At 38.4% G+C, this 24,646-nt stretch overlaps 1 protein-coding gene across 3 annotated transcripts in view; it reads right to left on the bottom strand.

The window, feature by feature from the left end:
• Positions 1-24,646, bottom strand: part of SYT9 (synaptotagmin 9) — a 161,832-nt gene that overhangs the window by 44,205 nt on the left and 92,981 nt on the right. For all 3 annotated transcript variants that reach the window (XR_012497500.1, XM_019728135.2, XM_074335933.1), the window contains exons 4-5: positions 1,730-1,850; positions 100-271 (exon numbers count right to left, since the gene is read on the bottom strand). Coding sequence is in view for 2 of the 3 variants with exons in the window: in XM_019728135.2 (XP_019583694.2) it covers positions 100-271; positions 1,730-1,850 (293 nt within the window). In the remaining variant the exon portion in view is untranslated. The remainder of the gene's footprint in view (positions 1-99; positions 272-1,729; positions 1,851-24,646) is intronic.

The raw sequence follows: 24,646 nt of genomic DNA, 5'->3' as shown, positions 1-24,646 counted from the left end.
CCCGGGCACCAGCTAAGAATCTATGGCGGCACCGCCCCTCTGCCCTCCCAGCCCCGGGCACAGTGGACTTGGACTGAGAAAGAGCGCTAGGTGTCTCACCGGTCATAATCCATGACCGCTATGGACAAGTGGATTTGGTCAATGTTCTCGGGAGGGACGTCAAAGACTATGGCTTCATTGTAAACAGGATTCAGAGTGTTCCTCTTGGTGGACGTTTTCCTCTTCTTCAGCCGTCTGCCATCACACATCAGTGAGACTTTCACGTAGGGATCTGTACAGACAATGAGAAGCAGGGGTACTGTGAGATTTAGTGTAGATTTAGTCAGGCAGTTTCGTCACTGTGGAATTTCTCGGACTATGTATGCAGAACTCCACCTGCCTGTGGGCTAGAGTTGGAGGAATTTAACAAGTATGATGCCTGGACAGCGACTACAGTTAGTTAGGATAATTAAGTCATTCATTCATGAAAAAGCACAGGAATTTAAAAATAGTGTGAAAACACCCATTATCGAATGAGAAAATGTTCCAGCTAGAATTCAAATTCTGCCTGGCTGTGACAGCAAGAGAGATGCAAAGGCACTTCCAAGGCATGGGGAAACGGGTTGCAGGCTCCAAATCTGAGCCACCCCAGATAAGCTTTTCCTAAATATCAGGTCTTTAGAAAAGGGAGCTAAATTCTTAGAGGACAGGGAGAATTGCAGGGCGTGGATTAGCTTAAGTGCAGGAGCCTCAAACCCCCAGATCTGCCTACAGTCAGGGGGAAGCAGTTCAGCACGTTAGGGAAAGAAAGGATACAGCGCTGGGATGGGGTGACAGGTGACAAGGCTGGTCTCTGCTTCCTGGTTCCACCTCACTATTCTACTGCTCAGTGGGGAGTTCTCCGCTCTTCACCTGCATAACCGTGCGTTGCCCACTCCCACACACTGTCCAGGAGGGACTTAGAGGGCCAGAAGGGGCATCTTTTTTTCTGCTTGGAAAAACACTGGAGTACAGGAAGCAGAATATATTGCATCTGATGTCCTTTGATTTCAGTGACCAACAGTTAGTCAGTGAGTGGACTGGATATTTTATGACCACATTTCAGTAGCTGCTGCAGAAGTTGTTTGTGAACTTGTCTGTTAGGAACTGCATATTGGGGCTTTTTTTTTTATTAAGGTTTAGAATTTAAGGTACATGCTTAATTCATTGGAAAAACCAAACTACACTGCTCACTAATGAGCCTTTTACCAGGATATAGGATTCTTTTCTCTTCAATAAGCCTGGGATAGTAATTGCTTACATCCAAGGAAAGACCCAATCAGATAAGCTGTATCAGCGTGTGCAAATTGTAGGTCCAATTCGCAATTATGGTGAAAAAGACCTCAGAGAGAGAGTAATAACAATCATCATCATCATCATCATAATAATAAAATAATAATAATGATAGCTAACATTAGGTAGCATTTAGTATGTGCCAAGTGCTATTCTTATGGTTTCGTATGTTTGAGCTCATTTAATCTTATAGCAATCCAATGAGCCAGTTACTACTATTACCCTCATTTTACAGGTAGAGAACCTGAAGCCCCAAAGGGTTAAGTGACTTGGCCGAGGTCACACAGCAATTAAGTCTAAGACAGGGACTAAACCTAGGTAGTTTGGTTTCAGAGTTCCTGTGCTTTATTACTCTACTAGAAACTTTGTAGGGTACAACAGAACCATATGAGGAAGTCTGAATTAGAGAATGTCCCACCTGATGCTCCTGTTATGTCCATTGCTTTTAAATTCCTTGCTTTTATAATGGTAATGGTCAGCCTGCCAGCCGTTGGAAGATAGCAGAGGGAAAACATCAGCTCTCCAAGGTCTATGTTGTCCTGTTGAGAAAGTACAAACGGAAGCATTAGAAGGCATCTTCAGCCTGGTGCGCAAAATGATCAGCTGCAGGGCAGCACTGGAAAAGTCGGGAGCTCCTGCTCATCTCGTGAGTCCCGGGTGCCTCTCGCCTTCACATCAGCCTCAGGGAGAAGAATAAACGCGTGCACTTCAGGAGCCCGCACCCTAAGGAAGCAGAGCCCATCTGTAGATGGCAAAGCTGTGGAGGCCATCCAGGGCCTCGGTCCAGCCACCTGCAGCCCTGCACAGCTTCACACAGGTCCTCACGGCCCAGAACACAGTCCCCAGAGCAGAAGCCCCCACAGCCTTAACTATTCCCCGTGGAGTCCCCCATGTTGTTCTTTCATATCCCCATCACGATCCACCCCGAGCCCCCAAGACAAAGCCACACAGAGAGGTGACCTGCAGTACTGTACAGCCCCACCCACAGCCCTGTACCCAGATCTGCTCTGCACACAGCCTCATGCAGTCTCTCACACAGGTCCCCACACAGCCCCTCGGAGATTCTCCCGTCCCCCATTTCCTACATCGTCTCCTCCCGCAATTTTTCCCACAAGCCCCACATAGGCCCGCAGTCTTCCAAATAGTCACCGTCCACATGCATCCTTGTTCCACAGCCCCAGACACGTACCTACACAGTTCCCCAAGTTTGCCACAATACCTCCATAAACTCCTGCAAACACTGCAACCCCAACACACACACACACACACACACACACACACACACACACACACACCTCTCCACCTGCCAGAGCACTGCACACAAACTGGCATACACAACCTGTGTGGACCAGCACACAGCTCCACTGGACCCCAGAAACATCTATTCCCTACATGGCTCTGGACAAGAACCTCCGAAAGCCTGAGAGTAGCACCTGGTGACCCCACACATCCTCAGTCCTGGACACACCCAGCCTCAGAGAGAGCCCCACGCAGTCTCCACACAGGGAGAGATGGGTGGAAGCCAGATCCCACAGGGCCCTACTGCCCACCCCGGGGGGCTCCCACTGGGCTGCAGCGCTTGCCTCTATTGGTGTATCTCTAAAGAGCCTGTATCCCTCTGCTGGAAAAGACATCTCCTCGGGCAGTGTGCAGCCATTAAAATACGTCAGAAGATATGATTCCTTTTCTCCCGTTTAGCCCAGGGAGGGTGAAACCAGAAAAGAAAAAAAAAAAGAAGCCAGTTCATTTAGTTTCAATTTCTGTGATACCTGAGGTTACTGAGCTGGGTGCGGGTGTCTAATTAATAGTTGCATACTGACAGTGCTCTGGGGAGTCCGGTTTTTGCCCTCAACATCCACAACCTCCCCTCCCCTTCTCAATTCTCCAAGGATGCTATTTTTAGAAGCACAGATTCAGCTCTGGAAGGTCACCTCATCCAACCTCCCTGCCTTGACCGCTTCTGCTGGAGGATGAGGTGAAGGGAATTTGTTTGGTCGCTAAGGCAGATGGATTGCTCTGTATCTTTGCGCATCACTTGCCTCATATAAATAAATGATCTCACCTCACAAGCCAGGCTCTCCTGGTTCTGGAACCCTGACCTCTAGAGACCCAGGTGGCTGAGCCTTTCTCTTTGGGTTGGAGATGAGAAGGAGGGACGAGAATTCTACAGGAGCGGGGGTGTCACACGGGCAAGCGCTGGACTGCTCTGTGCTGCTGGGTTCCCTCCTGCAGTAGGAGTGTCTGCTCTCACTGAAGAAGGACCTGACCCAGCTTCCTGCTGGTGGCACAGGAGAAAGAAAAGCAACAGCTGTCCCCACAAATTATCGTTATCCTTCCTTACACCCTGGCCTATGCCTTTCCCCTTTGCCCTCTCCTATCTGCCTTAAGCAGAAAGGCCCAGACACCTGTCCTCTCAGAGGTCTTTTCACTGCACCTAGCTCACTCCTTCTGTCCTCTCAACCGGCCCAGAAAATCTTGGTTTAACAAAGTAAAACGGAGGTAACAAAAACCATGCCTATCAGCTTCATCATCATCCATCTTTTCAGCACACAATTCCTGAGGGCCCACACTGCACAAGCTCTGTAGGGTTCAAGGTGTGACGACGCAGGCACTCCAGTCCCTGCCCTCAAGGCCAGTGTACAGAACTCAATGTGATGTGTCAGGTTACTTTTGTGCTACATACATTTTTTGCAACACATACCCCATTCACAAATACTTACATTATATGGCTGTTTGTTCGTGAGTTAAAAGGGAAAAGGAATCAAGCTTCAGAGGTGGTGATATATACAGAATGCGAAGTAGGGCTAAAGTCCACATTTGTACTTAAAAAAGAAAAAACCCCGGCAAATTAAATAAATAGTTATCAAAGAGAAAATGCTGGCTTTGGTTTCCAAGTGCTTTAAAAACAAATCATTTAAAATATTCTAAGTCATGAAAGTAAAAATGATAAAATTCAAATACAGAAAATTTTAAGTAAAAGCAGTAAAATAACCCCCCCCCCCTTTTTTATGTTCATACCACCTATGGCACTCCTTTCCCCAAAGTAACACTGTGGATAAGCATCCGTATTTTTCTTTTTACCCATCCATTTATCCATCCATCCACCCACTCATCTATTCTTTTAACATTTGATGTGGTTGTGGTTGTTGAACATTGCTCTTTTCCAGGTGCTGACAGCCATTTCTGCAGTGGTAACCAACAGACATAGAAATGGGCTTGATGGGATATGGGTCAGGAGTTGACAGCACCTAATGCTAACTCTGCCTTCTCATCGGCTGATACTAATTTGAGGGCAAGAACCTGTAGATCTCAATGTTTGTAAACATTCTGTTAAACCAGTGGTTCTCAACAAGGAGCAATTTTGCTCCTGTAGGGGACATTTGCCATAACCTGAAGACATTTTTGATTGTCACAACTGGGGACGGGGGTGTGTTATGCATACCTAGTGGGCAGAGTTCAGTGCTCTGCTAAACATCCTACAGTGCAAAGGGCAGCCCCTTACTACAAAGAATTACCCGGTCCAAAACGTCAGTAATATCGAGGCTGAGAAACTCTGCCTTATACAGAGTGCTTATATATTTTTTCCCAGAATGCTGATAAAAGTCAAATATAAAAGGGTGGTGGAGTATTTGGCTTCTTTTTCAGCTTGACAGAAATCAGAGAGCAGAAGTGTCACTGGTGGCTGAGTGCCCTGGGGGGCACAAGGGGAAGGAAAATGTCATACAGAGAAATGCTTCATTTGCTCCAGTTCTGTGTAGCCAAGTTCAGTACTGTTGGCAAGATCTATTGAGAATTCATAGCAAGTGCATGTGAATTCTCTACCTGCCAATCTGTAACCTCTTTCTGTGATATGTTTGCCTGTAGTGGTCTATGATAGCTTTACTTTTTGTCTAACTAGTACACTTTTGCAGTCCCTCTTCCTGGGTTCTTCCGGGGAGCTCTTCCCCAAGTCCATGAAGCTCTAGGAGGGCTGCTGCAGGATTTCAGGCTTACCAGAATATTCACGCCCCAGTCTGCTGTTGTCTTTTCAGGGATGAGTATGTAACCCAAGCAGGACCACTTAGAGTCCTCCCTGAGATTGGAAAATCAATATTGAGAAATTCTCATTTTATTGGGGTTATTCATTGAGAAGATATGGAACTAGAACTGTTGTAGGGGTCTTGTACTATGTATATAGTACAAGTAGTATAATACAACTTTAAGTTAGGTTGTCTATATTAAAGATGTATACTATAAACCCAAGAGCAATGACTAAAATAATAAAAGAAGGACTTATAGCTAATAAGCTAAAAAAGGAGATAAAATGAATGCTTTAAAATATTAAATCAATCCAAAAGGAGGCAGAAAAAAAGGAAAAGTGAGTAAGATCAGAAGAGACATATCTGCAGGAAACAGAAAACAAATAGTAAGATGTTAAATTTAAACCTCGTTACTCCAATAATTATATTAATGGTAAATGATATAAACATCCAAATAAAAGGCAAAGATTGATTCAATAAAATAGCAAGATCCAATTCTTGCTCTCTCCAAGAAAGTTACTTTACATATAAAGATATAAGTAGATTAAAAGTAAAAGAATAGAAAAAAATATGTCATACTAACACTAATAAAAAGAAATTTAGAGTTGCTAAATTAATATCAGACAAAGTATATGTCAGAGCAATTAATATTAATATGGACAAAGAGGGTCATTGCATTATGATAAAGGGATCAGTTCATCAAAACACATAACAATTCCAAATATTTAGGCACCAGATAGCACACCCTCAAAATACATGAAATTAAAACTGACAGAATTGTGAGGATACACAAGTTATTGTCAGAGATTTAACTACTTGAACAACACTATCAACTAACGTGGCCTAACTAGTAGCATTAAAACAAACAACACTCGACCAAACAACAGCAGAATATACATTCTTTTCAAGACACTCATACCATTGAACAAGATAGACCACATTCTGGGCCATAAAAGAAGGCTCAATTCAATCTGAGAACATGCAAAGTATATTTTCTGGGTGCAGTGGAAATGAATTAGAAATCAGTAACAAAAAGTTATGTGGAAAATCTCCAAACATTTGAGAACTAAATAACACATTTCTAAATAATCCATGGATCAAAGAAGAACTCAAAAGAGAACTTAGGAAGTATTTTAAACTGAACTGAAATGAAAACACAACCTATTAAAATTTGTGGAATGCAGCTAAAGGGAAATTTACAGCACTAAAATGCTTCTATTACACAAAAAGGAAAATCTCTCAAGTCAGTGACCTCAGCTTCCACTCTAAGAAACCAGAAAATAAAAACAAATTAAAAGCAAAGCAAACAGAAGAACAGAAATAATAAAGATTAATAAAATAATATGAAGATGTACATTTTAAAGACTAGAGTAACCACTAAAAGAGCTAATAGGTATATGTAAGAAGCTATTATTGAAGATAAAATGGAATATAAAAATACTCAATCCAAAAAAAGGCAGGAAAAAAGAAAAAAAGTACAGATGGAACAAACAGAAAAGGTAGGTTTAAATGCTAACATACTGATAACTACTTTAAATGTATTTGCCTAATAACTTCAATTGAAAGGACAGAAATCGTCAGATAGGATAACAAAGCAAGACTTACATGCTGTCTACAGGAACCCACTTCAAATAGCATGACAAAGGTAGGTTTAAAAAGGATGAAAAAATTAGTCCATGTAACCACTAATGAAAAGAAAGTTGTAGTGGCTATATTAATATCAAAAAAGATTTCAGGCCAAGGAATATTACCAGGAGGAAGGGGAAATTTTATCGATAGTGGGTCAAATCATTGAGAGGACATAATCCTAAATGAGTATGCATCTAATAACAGAACTTCAACATATGAATATATTAAATAAATCCAATAGAATTACGAGGAGAAAAAGCAAACCCACAAGTAGAGTTAGTGATTCCAACACTGCTTTATCAGTAATTGATTGAACAAGTAAGCAGAAAACAAGGATATAAAAGACTTGAACAATATTATCAACCAACTTGACCTAATTGATACTTACTCTACCTATTAACACTCCATTCAACAAGAGCAAAATGGACATTTTTTCAAGTATATACCAAACATTCACCATAATAAACCATATTCTAGGCCATAAAAAAATCCTCATTAAATTCAACAATACAAAGTAGGTCGTTTAACAAGAATAAAATTAAGCTGGAATTCAATCATAGATATCTAGAAAATCTCCCAAATATTTGGAAATTAAACAATACTTTATAAATTATACACAAGTCAAAGAAACAAATCATAAGGGATATTAAAAATTATTTTGATGGAATGAAAATGAAAACACAGCATGTCAAAATTTGTAGGACACATCCAAAGCAATGCTTAGAGGAAAATTTATAGCATTAAATGCTTATATTAAAAAAGAAGTATCATCTAAAAACAATGATCTGAGCTTCAACTTAGGACCACACACACAAAAAAAAGTGAAAATCAAACACAAAGTAGATTTAAAAAAAGGAAATAATAAACATAAGAGTGGGAACAATGAAATGAAAACACTAGAGAAAAATCAATGAAACCAACATCCTAACAAGACTAATCAGGAAAGAAAATGAGAAAATATTAATTTTCAATGTCAAGAATGGAAGTGGGCACATCTGTACAGATACTATAAAATTAAAATAATGATAAAAGGAATATTATGAATAATTTTATTCCAATAAATTTGACAACTTAGATTAAATGAACAAATTACTTGAAAGACAAAAACCACTATACCAAACTAAGGAAAAAAATAGATAACCAAATAGTCTGAAATCCACTAAATAAATTGAAGTCATAGTTAAAAACTTTCTCACAAAGAAAACTCTAGCCCATTTCAGAAAGAAATAATACCAATTCTGTGTAAGCGTTTCCAGATAATAGAAGAGGTGGGAACATTTCTCAACTCATTATATGAGCACAGCAATATCCTGATACTAAAATTAGACAACGATATTTTAAGAAAACTACAGACGACTATTCTTATGAATATAGACACAATTATCCTTAATAATATTTTAGCAAATCAAACCCAGCAATATATTAAACAAATAGAATTTATCCTGGGAATGCAAGTTTGGCTTAACATTTGAAAATCTAAATTAAGGTAAATCACTATATCAAAATACTAAAAACAAACAAACAACAACAACAACAACAACAAAAAACCATACTGATAGATACAAAACGACCATTTGACCAAAGTCAGTATCTATTCAGGATAAAAGCTCTCAGCAAACTAGGAATAGAAGGGGACTTCCTTCTATTAGAAGAGATCTCTATAAAATACTACAGTTAAGATTATACTTAATGATGAAAGACTGAACACTTTCTCCCTAAGGTTAAGGAACATGGCTAGGATGTCTGCTTTTACCACTTCTATTGAGCACTCTACTAGAGGGTCCAGCCAGAGAAATAAGGCAGAAATAGACGATATTCACCTCAAAAAAGAAGAAATAAAACTGTCTTATTTGCAGATGCCATGAGTGTTTATGGAGAAATCCTCAGGAATCTACAAAAAGCTACTAAAATAAGTTTATCAAGACCAACGAGGGCAACACAAATAAATATGATTTCTATGTACTAGAAATGAAACATACAGTTACATATATACTTATGGATAAATTTAGCATACTATATATAAGATCTGTACACTGAAAAGTATAAAACACTGCTGAAAAAATTAGATAACACTGAAATAAGTGGAGAGATATTTCAGATTCATGGATCAAGAGACTCAACATTGTTAAAATGCCAGTTCTTCCAACTGACCTGTAAATTCAATACGATTTAAATCAAAAGCCCAACATACCTTTTGTAGGTACTTTCAAACTGATTTTAAAAATTTATATGGAAATGCAAAAAACCTATAATATTAAAAATCATTTTAAAAAAGAACAAAATTGGAGGACTTTACCTGATTATGAAATGTAGAATAAAACTACAGTAATCAAGATAGTGAGGTATTGGCAAAAGCCAGACATATTGATCAAGAGAACAGAATGAAGAGGCCAGAAGTAGACCCTCATTTATATGGTCAAGTAATTTTCTAGAAAGGTGCCACAAAATTTAAGGAAGAAAAGATACTCTCTTCAACAACAGTACTAGAATAGTTGGATATCTATTTGGAAACAAAACAAAACAAAACAAAAACATAGTATTTTCTTCATAACATATACAATAATTATAGCTTGGAAATGGATCATGTAAGAACTGAAACTATGAAAATTCTAGAAGAAAGCATAAGAGAAAATGTTTGTGACTGGGTTAGACAAAGATTCCTTAGACGGACACAAAAAGCACAAAGCATAACAGAAAAAAACTGATAATCTGTGCTGCATTGAAGTTAAAAACTTTTGCTCTTCAAAACACATTGTTAGGAAAGGGAAAGCTTAAGCCACAGGATCATACTTGTAAAACACACGCATACAGCTAATAAAGGACTTACATCCAGAATATATAAAAACAACCTGACAAAAATATGGGCAAAAGATCTGAATGGACACTTCATCAAAATTACATTAAACCACAGTGAGCTATCACTACACACCCACTAGAATAGCTGAAATAAAAGACTGACAATATGAATTGTTGCCCAGGATGTAAAGCAAATTGATCCTCTCATAAGATGCAGCTGGAAAGGCAAAATGTTAAAACCATTTTGGAAAAATAGTTTGACAGTTTCCTTTAAAATTACATATACACTTGCCAAATGACCCAGAAATCCTACACCTACTTACTCAAGTGAAAGAAAATCACATTTCCATCCAAAGACTTGTATACAATTGTTCTAAGTCCAAAATAAAAAGAAACCCAAATGTACATCAAATGGTGAATGGATTAAAAAAATGTATATCCATACAATGGAATATTATACAGCAACCAAATGAAACAAACTACTAATACAAGAAACAACATAAATATGTATCAAAAGCATTATGCTGAATGAAAGAAGCTACACACACAAGACAACATATTGTTTGATCCCTTTTATATGAAATTCTAGGAAAAGTAAAATTACAGTGACATAAAGTGATCAGTGGGTGCTAGGGACCAGAAGTGGGAAGAGGGGATCGACTGAAAAGGGGCACTGTGAAACCTTTGGGGATGATAGATATATTCTATGTTATGTTATGGTGGTGGTTACTGTGACTATATACATGTGACAGAACTTGTACAGTAAAAATTGGTTAATTTTATTATATATAAATTAATAATGGGGATTTAAAAATTCTGAGAAGAAAGATTTTGCAGAGGAATATATTTTTATTTTCTAGTTTTATTGCCTTGAGTTCATAGAATATGCCTTGATGGTCTCAACCATTTAAAATATTATCCTATCCTAGCTTATCTACCCCATTCATTTGTGCTCAAATGCATCTGAAAATAATGTGTGTTCTCTATTTGTAAGGGATAAATATCTATATGTCTATTAAATCAAGCTTGTTAATTTTGTATCCAAATCTTCTTCCTAGAATTTACTATGTTTTTGTCTTTTCAAGTATGGTTTACTATTCCAATATGTTTCATAGTATGGTTTACTATTCCAATATGTTAAGTATTAACAATCATTTAAGCCATGGTTAAAATATTCTTATTTCTTGGCTCATTGCAGTTTCTTAAAACCCAATCATCCTCCCTTTTAGATACATTTTTTCATTGTGCTTGAGTATACCCTTGAGCAACTTTTTTAGCAGTGAGTGTTGTTCACAGGTAGTTAAAACAATCTTTATTGTGCTCTAATTCTTGAAAGAAAGTTGGCAGGGCATGGAATTTAGGTTCAAATTATTTTATCTTAGAATCTTTTCATATTGTCACAACAATGTCTCCTAGTACTTCATGTTCCAGATGGGGTGTTTGAAGCCATTCTTTTGTAGATTTTTTTTTTTCTCTCAAGGAGGTTTTAAGATTATCTATTTGTACTTTATACTTGTACCTTCTGAAATTTCTCCAAAAGGTATTTAGATATCTTGTTTTCACTGATGTTGCTTGGTTCTCGGTGATTGATGTTAGAATTCTCTCTCTTGCTTTAACCTCTTTCTCCAGTGATCAGTTGAAATATTTGTTTATTTTGGACCTTCTCTTTCATGACGTTGATTTCCCTCAGATTCTAGGACATCCCTAATTGTCTATATTTATAACTGAAGGGTCAAAGCAAAAATCTCTACTTATGACATTCATAGCTCCTTTATTATAATTTTATGGATGGGGAGCCATAAAAGGTTGTGGAGACAATCTTATGTTTTTCATCTGATGTATTTAACTGGAAGTTCTGATTAATTATTATTTAATACTATTTGTATGATATTGACATCGCTAAAATTGCTGAACTTTGACTTTACAGAGGGTTATACAACTTAGGCAAAGAGAATCATTATCAACACATTTTTGATACCTCAGTCTCCTCAGTATTTTCTGAGTACCACTGTATTGGGGGCCCCTAAGCCCACCCTCAGGTTTGATGATTCACTAGAAGGACTCACGTGACCCAGAAAGGCTGTAATACACATAGCTGTGGTTTATTATAGGAAAAGGATGCATTAAAGTCAGCAAAATGAAAGGTACATAGGGTAGAGTCCAGGGGAAACCAGGAATGAGCTTCCAGTGGTGCTTTCCCAATACAGTAACACACAGAGCACTTAATTCTCCTAGCAGCGATATGTGACAATGCATTCGAAGGACTGCCAACCAGAGAAGCTCACCTAAACCTTGATGTCCAAAGTTCTTACTGCAGGTGGCAAGAAGTGCCCACATAACTGACCTTAGCTAATCAGTTTTCATTCCCCTCATCGGAGGTCAAACAGCATGGCCCAGAACCCAAGGTGAACAAAACAAGTGTTCGCCATAAATCACATTGTTAGCATCAAATATGTGGTGTGGCCCAAGGTCTGTTATACAAAGACCTCTTTCTTATCAGGTAGGATAGTCTAAGGGCTTAGAGGTTATCTCTCAGGAACCAGTTAATAGACAGTCTTTTCTCTGGAATGTACAGGGTTTGAGTACCCCAAGCTCGCTGAGTTAATCCTTTATTGCACACAAACAATGCCCTCATTTCAACTTGCCTTTTCACACATATTTTCCTGTACTAAAAAGGGGAGAGGTGGTTGTGGTCCATATGCTGTGCACTCAACCATCACACATTCTCACCCAGAGATCAATAGTTAATGTCATGGAAGACATTCTGGAAGGAGGTTAGTTAACATCAGGCCTGGCAGAGATGTTAGACAGGATGAGGCATGACCGTGATGCAGTCCAGCTAGAAATCTGTAACAAAAAAGATAACTAGAATGTTTCCATATGTTTTGAAACTAAGAAATATACTTTCAAATAAACCATGGGTCCAAGTAAAAATCACAATGAAAATTATAAATATATTGAACTGGATGATAATGAAAATAATACATCTAGAAGTCTGCATACTGTGATTTATAATAAGAAATATATACATGGTCTTTGTCCCTGTTCCTGACACAGAGTTCCTGAAACCCTTGTAAATTCCTAAGTGATAAGAGCAGTAGGAACATCTTTTGCTCTACTGAAGTGACTCTGAGTGGACTCCCAGATGGATCCTGGATGCGGTCTGGTCTCCAGAAAGATCAAGCCATGATTAGAAGTATGGAGTTTTCAGCCCCAATTGTCCAGAGAGGGGAAGGGGCTGCAAATGGAATTCATAACAGAACATGCCTACATGAAGAAGCCTCTATAAAATCCCTATAGTGAACATTATGTTAAGTGAAATAAGTCAGAAAGAGAAAGACAAATACCATATGATCTCACTTATATGCGGAATCTAAAGAAAAGAATAAGTGAATGAACTAATCAGAGACAGTTTTGGAAACATGGAGGAAAAACTGAGGGTTGCTAGAGGGGTGTGGGGGTGGGGATAAGGGGAAGGTGAGAGGTTTTGAAAAACAGTCGGTAACCACAAGATGGTCATGGGGGTTTGAAAATTAATTTGGGGAACGTACAGAGGGATAGTGGATGGGGGAGGGGGGTTCACACAGTGTGAGGGATATAAATGATAAACGTCTAAGTTTTGCTTTGTCTTGTGCACCTGAAACTAATAATAATAATAAAAAAATCCCTATAGTGTTGGGTCTGGAGAGCACATCCACATATACCAGGGTGATGCACCCCAACTCCATGGGACAACATCTCCCTGTGCTTGGGACCCTCTCAGACCTTGCCCTATGTTCCTTTTCATCTGGTTGTTAATCTGAATTCTTTACTAAACTGATAAACATAAATAAGTGTTTCCCTGAATTCTGTGAGCTACTCGAGCAAATAATAAAACCCAAGGGGGAAGAGATCATGACAACCTCCGATTTGTAGGCAAGTTGGATAACAATTGTGGGTAACCTGGGGACCTACTACTTGTGATCAGAATCTGAAGTGGGGGCAGTCTCGTAGGACTGAGCGCTTAAACTGTGGGATCTGATACCATCTCCAGGTAGATAATGTCAGAATTGAATTAAATTGCAGGATACATAGCTGGTGTCGCAGAACTGCTTGGTGTGGAAATAACCCCCACGTGTCTTGTGTCACAAGTGTTGTGAGTGTGGCAGTAGTGTGAGAGTAAAGGAGAAACACACACATTAAGATTATAATATTAATTAAAATCAGATTAAGGGAAAATTTTTAGCTTTAAATGTGTAACATTGAACAAAATAAGGCTGATTATCACTGATGAAAGCATCTATGTCAAAAGCTTGAAAAAAGAACAATTTAAACCCAAAGTAAGTAGAAGAAAGACAATAAATGTAAGAGCACAAATTAATGAAATAGAAAACAAATATGTTTAGAGAGAATCAATAAAGCCAAAAGTCAGCTTTCAAAAGGCTAATAAACATTGCTAATCTTCAAGACAGATGAAAAAGACGGGCAGGGGAGAAAAAGGCACAAATAACCATGTCATGGTTGAAAATGCAACACCACTACAGATCTTTATGGAAAGAATTAAAAAGATTATAAAAGGATTTTATAAACAATTTTACACCCATCGATTTTTAAAATTAGACAAAATGCATGAGTTTTTCAAAACACAAAATTTTATAAAATTGATATAAGAATTAAAGACTGAATTTCTATGGCTCATTAAAGAAATAAATCTGTATTTAAACACCTCACCATAAAGAAAATTTCAGGCCCACTTTGGTTCACTGGTGAATTCTATTAAATATTTAGGGAAGAAATAAAGCCAATATTATGTAAATACTTCCAGAAAATAGGAAAAGAGGGAATACTCCCCAATTCATTTTTTGAACCCATCATATATTGGGTACCAAAATCTGAGCTGGCAATTACAAGAAGGTAAAATTACAGATCAATTATATTCAAACTGGTATTGAAACATTAAACAAAATGTTAGAAAACTGAGTGCAGAAAAACCTAAAAATGATACTATATTACTACCAGATTTGTTTTATCTCAAGTTTCCAAGGCTGATTTAACATACAGAATATTAAAAACAATTGTCTACAATAACAGAATAAAGAGTACACAATGTTATATGTCAATTACATCTAAATAAAAACAACACTAAAGCCATTATTCAATACTGCCGTCTGTGTGTGTGTGTGTGTGTGTGTGTGTGTGTGTCCAAATACCTTCTTTATCAATTTTAGTGAAAATGTTTCCTTGAAGGGGAAACTGCAAGGGCATTTACTGCAAGTCATTGTGTTCAGGGCTAGCTCAGAATAAATTTGTGAATCATAGAAAAAGAATTAACAGAATAAAGAGAAAAATCATATAATTATCTAAATGAATATAGAAAAATACGATAAAATCAAGCATTTATTTACAATAAAAGCTTTTAACAGAAAAGATATCAAAGGAGAATTTGCTTATCAGATGGAGAGCATCTAAAAAGAAGGCTACAGCAGTGGTGTACTTCATGGTGAAGTGTGGAAAGCTTCGCAATTTATGTTAGGAATAAGACACATTACTACTATTCTACATTGTACTTGAGGTGCTAGCTAGTGAAATAAGGCATAAAAAGCAATAAAAGAAGTAGTGTTGAATGAAGAATGAAGTCTGTCATTTTTGTTAGATACGTGTAAAGGAATAAAAAAATCTCTACAGATAAATTATTATAATTAATAAACATGTTTATTGATGATTTATGGATTGATGGATATAAGGTCAGTGAACAAAAATAAATTTCATTTTCATATACCAGAAAAAAACAAGTAAGAAAAAAATCACTTAAAAACAGCATCAAAAAATTTCAAGTACCTTGGAATAAATTTACCCCCAAATGTCCAATATTTCTTTATAGAAAAAAAAAAGTATTGCTGAGTAAAGTTAAGGAAGGTCTAAACAAATGAAGAGATATACCATGTTCATAGATTGGAAGTCGCTATATTATATTCTCCAATTGATCTATAGGCTAAACGTAATTCCAATCAGATTGCAACTTGACAAACTGATTCTAAGTTTTATTTAGACATGCAAAGATCTAAGAACAGTCAAGATTCTCTTGAGGAAGAACAAATTGGAAGACCTTACTTTACTGGATAGGAAAACTAATTAGAATGCTACTGAACTAGTGTTCAGAATAGACTGGACTACTGCAGCACTTGTGTAGGGCAAAGAGACCAATGGAATTATAGAGAGAGCTCAGAAACAGACTCATGTGTCTATGGACATTTGTCTTACGTACTGGTTCTCTTAATTTTCCTCTCCACACCACTCCCTGCTCCATACCCTAAAAGGCTGTCTTCTACAGAAATAAAGAAAACCTGGTGTATTTATTAAGAGACTTAAATGTTTGACAGAGATTAGGATGAATTAGTGAGAGGTGCTTGGACACACACACTCAAACATGGCAAATAAAACCAAGATAATTCATTGGTTTAGTCTTCATTCAACAAACATTTGTGAAATGCAATTATTTGCCAGGTACCCTTCTGGGTGCTGGGAATCTATCAGTGAATCAACCTGGCAAAAATCATTTGCCCTCACGAGGCTTATATTTCTTGTGTGTGAAGCTAATGAGCAAAATTAATTACTTACACACACACACACACACACACACACACACACACACACACACACACCCATAGAGCACACACATGTATAATGAAGTAGAGAAGGAGGTTGAACAGTATTGAGGGGTTAAATAAAATGTTAAAGTGAAGGCTTCACAAAAGAGTGCCTTTTGAGTAAAGGCCTGGAGTCAAGCAGCTAACTGGGGAAGATTCCACACAGTCCAAGGAGCAAGTGCAGATGCCTGAAGGGGATGTGACCTGCTCTGTCTGAGGAAGGGGAAGAGGATAAGGAAAAAGAAAGAGGGTGAAAATAATGAGGTCAGAGAGGTTGTGAGGGACCAGATTATGTAGGTTATTGCAGGATTTTGGCTTATGCTGTGAGCGGGAATGGAAGCCATTAAATGGACTGAAGCAGAAAAGTAGCACAATTTTATTTTCATAGGATTACCCAGGCTGCTGTGTTGAGAATAGTCCAATGGGACAAGGGCAGAGGCAGGGTCATCAGTGAGGAGATTGTTGCAATGAAACTGGAGAGAGGTGATGTGCTTGGTCCAGAGAAAACAATAAAGTGAATAATAAGTCATCAAATTTTGAAGATAAAACAGGATTTTCTAATAGGTTAAACGATAGAAAGAGAGGAGTCAGGGATGATTTCAATATTTTGGCCTGAGTTCATGGAAAACATGAATTGCCATTAACCCTCATTTCTAAGTGGAGAGGGAGAAGGCACTGGGCTATGGAGAAATCAAGAACTCAATTTTGCATATGGTGAATGTGAGATCCAAAAGAGTGTGTCAGGTAGCCAATTAGATAAGAGTACGGAGATCAGCAGAAAGCCCCAGGCCAGAGATACAAGTGACCAACTCCTGGGGGGAAACAAGACAACATAATCACCACACACTACATGGTTCAGCTATAAACTAAGTTTACATAATAATGATATAGACATGAATCATTATCTCCATAAATGTATAACTATTTTGAGACTATGGGGGAGGAAAGTGTGTATGCATATAGAGAACTTATGAGCTAAGTCTTCACTTTCCATAATAAAATGCAATAGAAATTTACAACTAAAAATAAATAGAATAAAGCATTGAAAAAATATATGGAGGTATGTTTTAAAAGAAACCATTAAAGTAATTGAAAATATTTGCTCCTAATTGAAAATATTGCGGATTGAAGTTGGGGGTAAAAACAGGAAGACGACTTAATTGGTATTTAAAGGCCCTAAAGCCTGGACATATAGAGCAACTGATTGAAGCTGAGTTCAAGTCTTAGCGCCTCACTTACTATTATGCAACCTTAGATAAAGCTACATAATTTCTCAGTTCTCTGTTCTCAGTTTCCTCACTTGGACACTGGAATTAATATTGAAAGCACAGAGTTATTAAAAAGATTAAATGAGAAAACCTGCATGCAGTAACTACTGAATATGAAGTAACTATTATTACTAATGCATTTGATTACATGTTTCTCAGTCTCACTGGTCTGTGTACGCTTCAAGGAAAAGTCTGACTTATCCACCTCTTCCAGTGGCTGACACTTAGGAGTCGCTTCGTCAATATTTCTTGAATTAATAAATTGATGCACGATTGAAGGGGAAGTGCAAGTGTCCTTGGATATCTGCTGCAGCCTCAGTAGCCTCGCTTCCTAGGGCCTTTGGATCAATTTCCCAGTGCGCCATCAAGCTATGGGCCATCTGGTCACTACCACCCCTGATCCTCCCCAGCACGACCGACTCACTGAGAAATCCTGCCATTACAGAGTCTCTTTCAAAAACAAAAACCCTTGTGAGCTATAGCAGCAAGAAATCGTTACTTAGTAAGTGGAGAGGAAATCCTGGTTGCAACCTCTCTTAAGTGCCATTAATCCTCACCTGTAATAATCACACAGGTAGCCCAAACCTGGCCTACCTGTAACACAGAAACTGTTAATAATTTGATCATTCTGTTTTCTCAGAAACTCCAACTGTATTCCTGATACTTGCCCCAGACATGACAAAATTGGCAAAAACACCTTTTTTTCAGTAACAGATCTTACCAGTAATTAGCATGCACTGTTAAAGTAACTGCTGATTGCGCTTTATTTATAGATATTAACATGATTAATTGCATTGGAAGTGTGCCTGGAGGATGACACGTTCTGAGCTGGTGCTGGGGCACAAGTGAACTCAGCAGCTCTCACAGGGTGTTGGGAGAGGGCTGTGATCAGCCCACTCCTTTTCCTTTTCTGAGTTGCTCCCTCAAATGATTCTAGGTCTAATTCCACAGGACTGCACCTACATTAGAAAGTATTTACTTTGGCTAATGATATGTTCAGCTGGGAATGGACAAGACAACATCACAGGTTCAGGAAGAGTATTGAAGTCTTCCTGAACCTTCTTACTCTTTCTCAGTATGGTTCCCTAATAGATTCACACATGATGTTTTTAACACTCCTATTTTCCCAGGGAGCACGTCTAGTCAGAGTGTCCTTGCTGAAAACTTGGTGAAAACAAGGACAGCAGATTTCAAAAGTTAACGGCCTACAGAAAAGGCTTTAATATGTGTAAAGCACTTTATGGTAGACCAAAAACATTCACATCACTATCTGATCTGATCTTATCCAGTTCTCTGGTTTAAAATGCCACTTACGTGTATGGAAGACTTCAACATTTATCTCCATCCCAGCCTATTTCCTATATTATAGACTCATACATCCAAATGCTTTCTTTATACGTCTAGATAATTGCCTAACAGGCACTTCAGTCTTACAGCTTCAAAAATGGAGCTGATTTCCCTCCCCTGCCCCCATCCTTCCTACCCATGTCTTCATCTCAGTTGTGTAAAAACATCCTCCCTGAGGCTAAAGCTCAAAATCTAATAGTCATCATGTCATATTCCTCCTTGTCTCTCACCCTCCCACATCTGTTATTTCTCTCTCCAGAAATATCAAGAGTTTGTCCAAATTTTTTCTCCTCTATAGTACTACGCTAACCCAAGATATCATCACTCTCTCACAGGAACTACTGCAGAACAACTAAGGACAAAGAAGTGAGACCATGAGACAGGATGGCTGCTGATAAGCTCATCACACATGATTCTACATGGCTCACAGCTGCTCAAGATAGAAGGAAGCCTCTGCTGCTCACTTACATGCTGCAACATGACTCCGAGTCTGAGATTCCCAGTCTGGTCTGCTGCACCAGTCAGTACTCAGAGGGAGCTTCCAAAAAGGACTGGTTCCACCTGTAGACAGGACACTGCCGTTTGCTACCTCCCCACATGATTGGAACTTCCCCTCAAAGGCTTCCAGAGTAAGACCCAGTGGCTGGAGAGCTCCCGTCACATCTCCACCACACAGGAAGCTGGCTATATCCCAGAGCCGCAGTGACAGATAAGACTGATAATGATAATAACAGAGAGAACTACTGAATGATAAGAGCAACAGTAAGTCCCACTGAGGGCTTACTAGGTGCTCAGCTCTTCTCAGCACTAGAGGGTAAAGGGAAAACTGGGAGACTGGCTTGTGGCCCATAGGAAATGACCATCTAGAATGACAGGAAGAGCTTCACCACAGGCAACAGTTGGGGCCCTAACTGGCAGTGAGGGAAACCACAGACACAGAATGAAACCTCTTTCCTGAGAAAGTGTGCCTACTGCTCATCTCAGACGTAGTATCAGGATTGATTATTTAAAAAGTATGGTTTCAAAGGCCTAAAGTATCGAGTCTTCACGGGTTCATTAAAAATAGGTGAAAATACTAGACTGACAACACTTTCTTTTTTGATTTGGGCTATGTGACTCATACCTCAGGACACTTTCGTAGGCACAGTAAATGTGGACCAGCATCTGATAAGCGCTCTCCTGACCTCCTTGTAGATGATCTGGATAAATTTAGGCTGAGTGACGTAAAACAAGGTGAATTCATATTTAGTTGGACAACCATAACTACAGGGTGCTGGTTAATGATTCAACAACTTGGTTGTTATCCAGTTCTGTAATTTAGAAGAAGACATAGAATTTGGGTATGATACATTTGGCATAATAAGGACACTGGGGTCCAGACTCAAGAGCCATAAAAATCCTGACAGGCAGGTGAGATGGATAAAGCTTAACAAAATAAATTTATCCAGATAAATTATTTGAGGGCCTTAAAGTTCAATAATGCAACCTCTCAAGTCAAGCAACCTAATGCATGTAAAAATGAAAGGCTTTATGATTTAATCTTATTTTGAATCAAAATGTGATATAGTTACCAGAAACTAATTTTGCTTTAAGTGGCATCAATGGAGGTATAGTCTAAAGAGGAAAGGCATACACCAGCCACAGCACACCCAAAACATTAATTCTGCTCTGGGTATCTCCATTTTAGAGACCCATAATCAGCCGGAAGGTGGTGAAAAGAGCAACCACCATGGGAGAGGGTCAGGATTGCATGAGGAACAGTGAAGAGCTAGTACGATTGATGGAAAAGATTCCAGAGAGACAAGATACCACGTTTCCCCGAAAATAAGACCTAGCTGGACAATCAGCTCTAATGCATCTTTTGGAGCAAAAATTGATGTAAGACCTGGTCTTATTGTACTATAAGACCGGATCTTTAATATAATTATTATAATATAATATAATATAATATAATATAATATAATATAATATAATATAATATAATATAATATAATATAATATAATATAATAAATATAATATAATATAATATAATATAATATAATATAATATAATATAATATAATATAATACCGGGTCTTATATTACTTTTTTGCTCTAAAAGACTCATTAGAGGTGATTATCCAGCGAAGTCTTATTTTGAGGGAAACACAGAACTTGTCAGTACATATTTGAAGTGGTGTCACATAGACGAGGGACTAAAGTTTTTCTTAGTAGTCCCAATGATCAGAACTAGGACCAACTAGTGGAAGCCATGGGAAGATTTAGAATAGTCTTCTCTATCACAATCCAAAACCACAGTGTGTCTCTGAAGGTGGTAAGTTCCCATCTGTTGGGCAGGTTTCTTTGCTTGAGAGAATAATCGAGTATCAATAAGTAGCTGAACAAATGTAAAACCTTTCTCAGCCCTGATATCCTGCAATTCCCTGCTCTCAGACATTACCTGCTAGGCAGGAGGAGACAATAAAGTTTTGGAGCAAGGCAACTGTGTTATCAGAAGGGTGATTAAGGAGATAGGATTTGGTGGAGTGTGCAATTGTATTTCAGGGGTAGATCTGGATACTGGGAGGTCAGGAAGGGTGAGGGCTCTTGACAGAATGCTTAATTCAGCATCCGAGGACCACATCGCGTATATTTTGAAGGGGACATGGGAAAGAGGAGGTGATTCCAAGCCTTGGTGCATTTTACATAGAAACTTTGAGTATTGAAGTCTTCCTGAACCTTCTTATTCTTTCTCAGTATGGTTCCCTAATAGATTGAGATTCACACATGATTTTGTTTTTAATGCTCCTATTTTCCCAGGGAGCATGTCTAGTCAGAGTGTCCTTGGTGAAAACTTGGTAAAAACAAGGACAGCAGATTTCAAAAGTTAATGGCTTACAGAAAAGGCTTTAATATTTAATTTGAATGAAAATAATCTATTCTGAAAAGACTTTTATAGATCCATCAATTCTCAATAGAAATAAAAGTAATTGGAAATGAAAATTTGTTCTTATTTAAAGAACAAATATTATTTGGGAATATCAGAGTATCCTTAGAAGCTTGGGCATTGTGTGCTACCTCTGACTGCTATGTGTTTCACTGACTTTTGAAGAAAAGAAAACATTAAGATGAGTTGGAAATAATTATGAATTCACCCTGTATTCTAAGCATCATTGTCATCCTAAAAATTTCCATCAAAACTAAGAAGTCACATAGTTTATGGGAGATGGGAGGATGACATTCTCTAGCAAATATGTCTTCTAAAGAGAAATATGGCAGTAAGTGAATTAAATCAACATGCTCAGTGGTATGAACAATAGTAAAGAAAAACATTACTTTTATTTGACCATGGATGGAGATCTGCTCCAAAAATAATCACAGGACATAGGGTGTTTTTAACCTTCTACTGGAGACAAACACTAGGTATCGCACCTCTCTACTGTCCCCATCAACTGTTCTCCCATCCCTACTACTACTTACCTCTCAGAGCTTAGCAGTACATGGATCACCATATCATTTCAATCGACTTCCAAAATGTGTGATTATGACTCTTCCTCTCCATTCCCTTTGCATCAGTCTCTGAAAGATTATTCAGGAGCAATTCTACCTCTTTTGCTAACATCCTCCATGTAAACAGCGATCTGAACACTTCACTCCTTGCTTAAATACTTCAATAGATCCCAGATGCTCTTAGGTTAAAATGTGAACCTCTTAGTATATCCCATAAATGATAACTTCTCCTAACATGTCCTGTTATTTCTTATAACACGTCTAACTTGCCAGTCAGAACTATTCTTAACTCCCTACCCATGCCTTACCCTTTTATTCCTTTGTGTGCTATTTTTTTCTTCCTGTATGATTTTGCTCACTTCTCTGCTGGCAAAATATTCTTTTGTATCTTTGAAGACCCAGCTTGCGAGTTATCCCCCCTGTGCAAACTTCAGGTCACTCCAAGACTGTTCTCTCTGCTTTGGCAGCCCTTTGTCCATATTTCTATAATATTACCACATGAGATTAGAGATATTTGTGTTAGACTGTGAGATACTGAAGGCAGGAACTCTGTTTTCTTTTTTTGGAACTTTTATCTGGAGCCCTGGTCATTTTACAGTGAACCCTGGGTCAGAGTGAAGTTAAACAATGCTGTCCAAGGTCACACAGCTCGTTAGTGCTGGAGCCACGCCCACTGACTGCAGAGCCTATAGCACTCTCGAGTGGGAGGCCCTTGTATAACCCAAGAGGACCTTAGGGAATACTTAAGAGGAAGGGCCAAATTCTCCTTTTTTGTATGGTGGAGACTTGAAGAAGATGAACTGGGATCTACAAGCCTCTAGATCCTTCTCTTTAGCACACACTCAACATTTCCACCTTTAAGGCTGACCTTCTCTCACCTTTTATCAGCTCAAACTTTCTTTTGCCTTTGCAGCTAGTGGGGAAAAGAATAAAAGAGAGAGAAGCTACCTCGATGAATCTTAAATAAGAACTAGGGCAAATGGGGCTTTAGCAAAAAAAGATCTGCCTTTCCTTCATGCACAAGCATGAGACCAGTTCCCTCTGTGTCCATTAAGATTTCCTTACACTCTTTAGGGAAATAGGAGATTATATTACAATAAAGGGTAGTGCAGGTATAATCAGGGGGTACCTCAGATGCACTTCCAATAAAGACAATAATAATAGTCCACTCTTTTTCTTTCTCTCTCTCAAAAATTAAATGAACTAATATATGTAATGCATAGCACTGTGTCTGAAATATATGTGTGAACTCATTATCTACGTTGCTCCCATGTCTCTTAGAGCAGACCCTGGCACAGAGTAGGTACATAATTATTAGATGCAGTGCATCAGTGAATGAATAGCAATAGTGTCTACAGGAAGGGAAAGACGGATGGATCAGCAGAGCACAGAGCAAGGATTCCTTTCCACCAGCTCGACCCACATTTGAAGACACTCTCACATCCTGATCTACAAGTTGGATAAAAGACACACACAAGCACTACAAGAATTTCCTACACTATGGGAAGAATTATACAATAAAGAAAACAAATAAGATATTATTTGTAAATGGTATGTCCTGGGAGCTATAGACCTACCAGATACCATCAGAGCAGTTGAACAACTTGCCCGTGGTCACAAAGTTCACCAGGGTCAAGAATGTGTCTGAAGACACTTTCCATCTCCATGTGCTCTCTCTGACACTAAGTATTCATTCAAAGGTGAGGAAGTTTAGAATGTGTCAATCAATCCTATTAGAATTTTAGAACAAACCTCCTACTCCAACTCCCAGGACTCAGAAGAGGGTCTTAAGTTTTTTTCCATCCAATGCTCCATTTCAGACTCACAGGCATTTCTAGTTAGAGTAAGTCAACTGCTACAAAGTCTCCTTCTTGGTAATAGCCCAATGCCATTCCGTGTGTTGGGATGGTTGGGTGACAAACCTGGGTACCAAGTTTGTCCTGATCACCTGAGGAATTCCCTGATCCCTATAATCACAACTTAGTCTATGTTATGTAGGAATTTTCTCTTCTCTCTATAAAGGCACAGTTCTCATTTACCCAGGACAAGAGCAAAGGCAGCTATGAGGGGTCGGGGGAGAACCTGGGTGTGTTTAAAAAAAAAGTCTTCAAATGCATTTACTCATTTATTCAACAAGTACTTGTTGAATACCTACCATGTA

Source organism: Rhinolophus sinicus, linkage group LG06 (assembly GCF_036562045.2).
Source record: "Rhinolophus sinicus isolate RSC01 linkage group LG06, ASM3656204v1, whole genome shotgun sequence".
NCBI lineage: Eukaryota > Metazoa > Chordata > Mammalia > Chiroptera > Rhinolophidae > Rhinolophus > Rhinolophus sinicus.
Note: the sequence above shows the minus strand (reverse complement) of the source record. Positions and strands in the feature narration are given on the sequence as shown.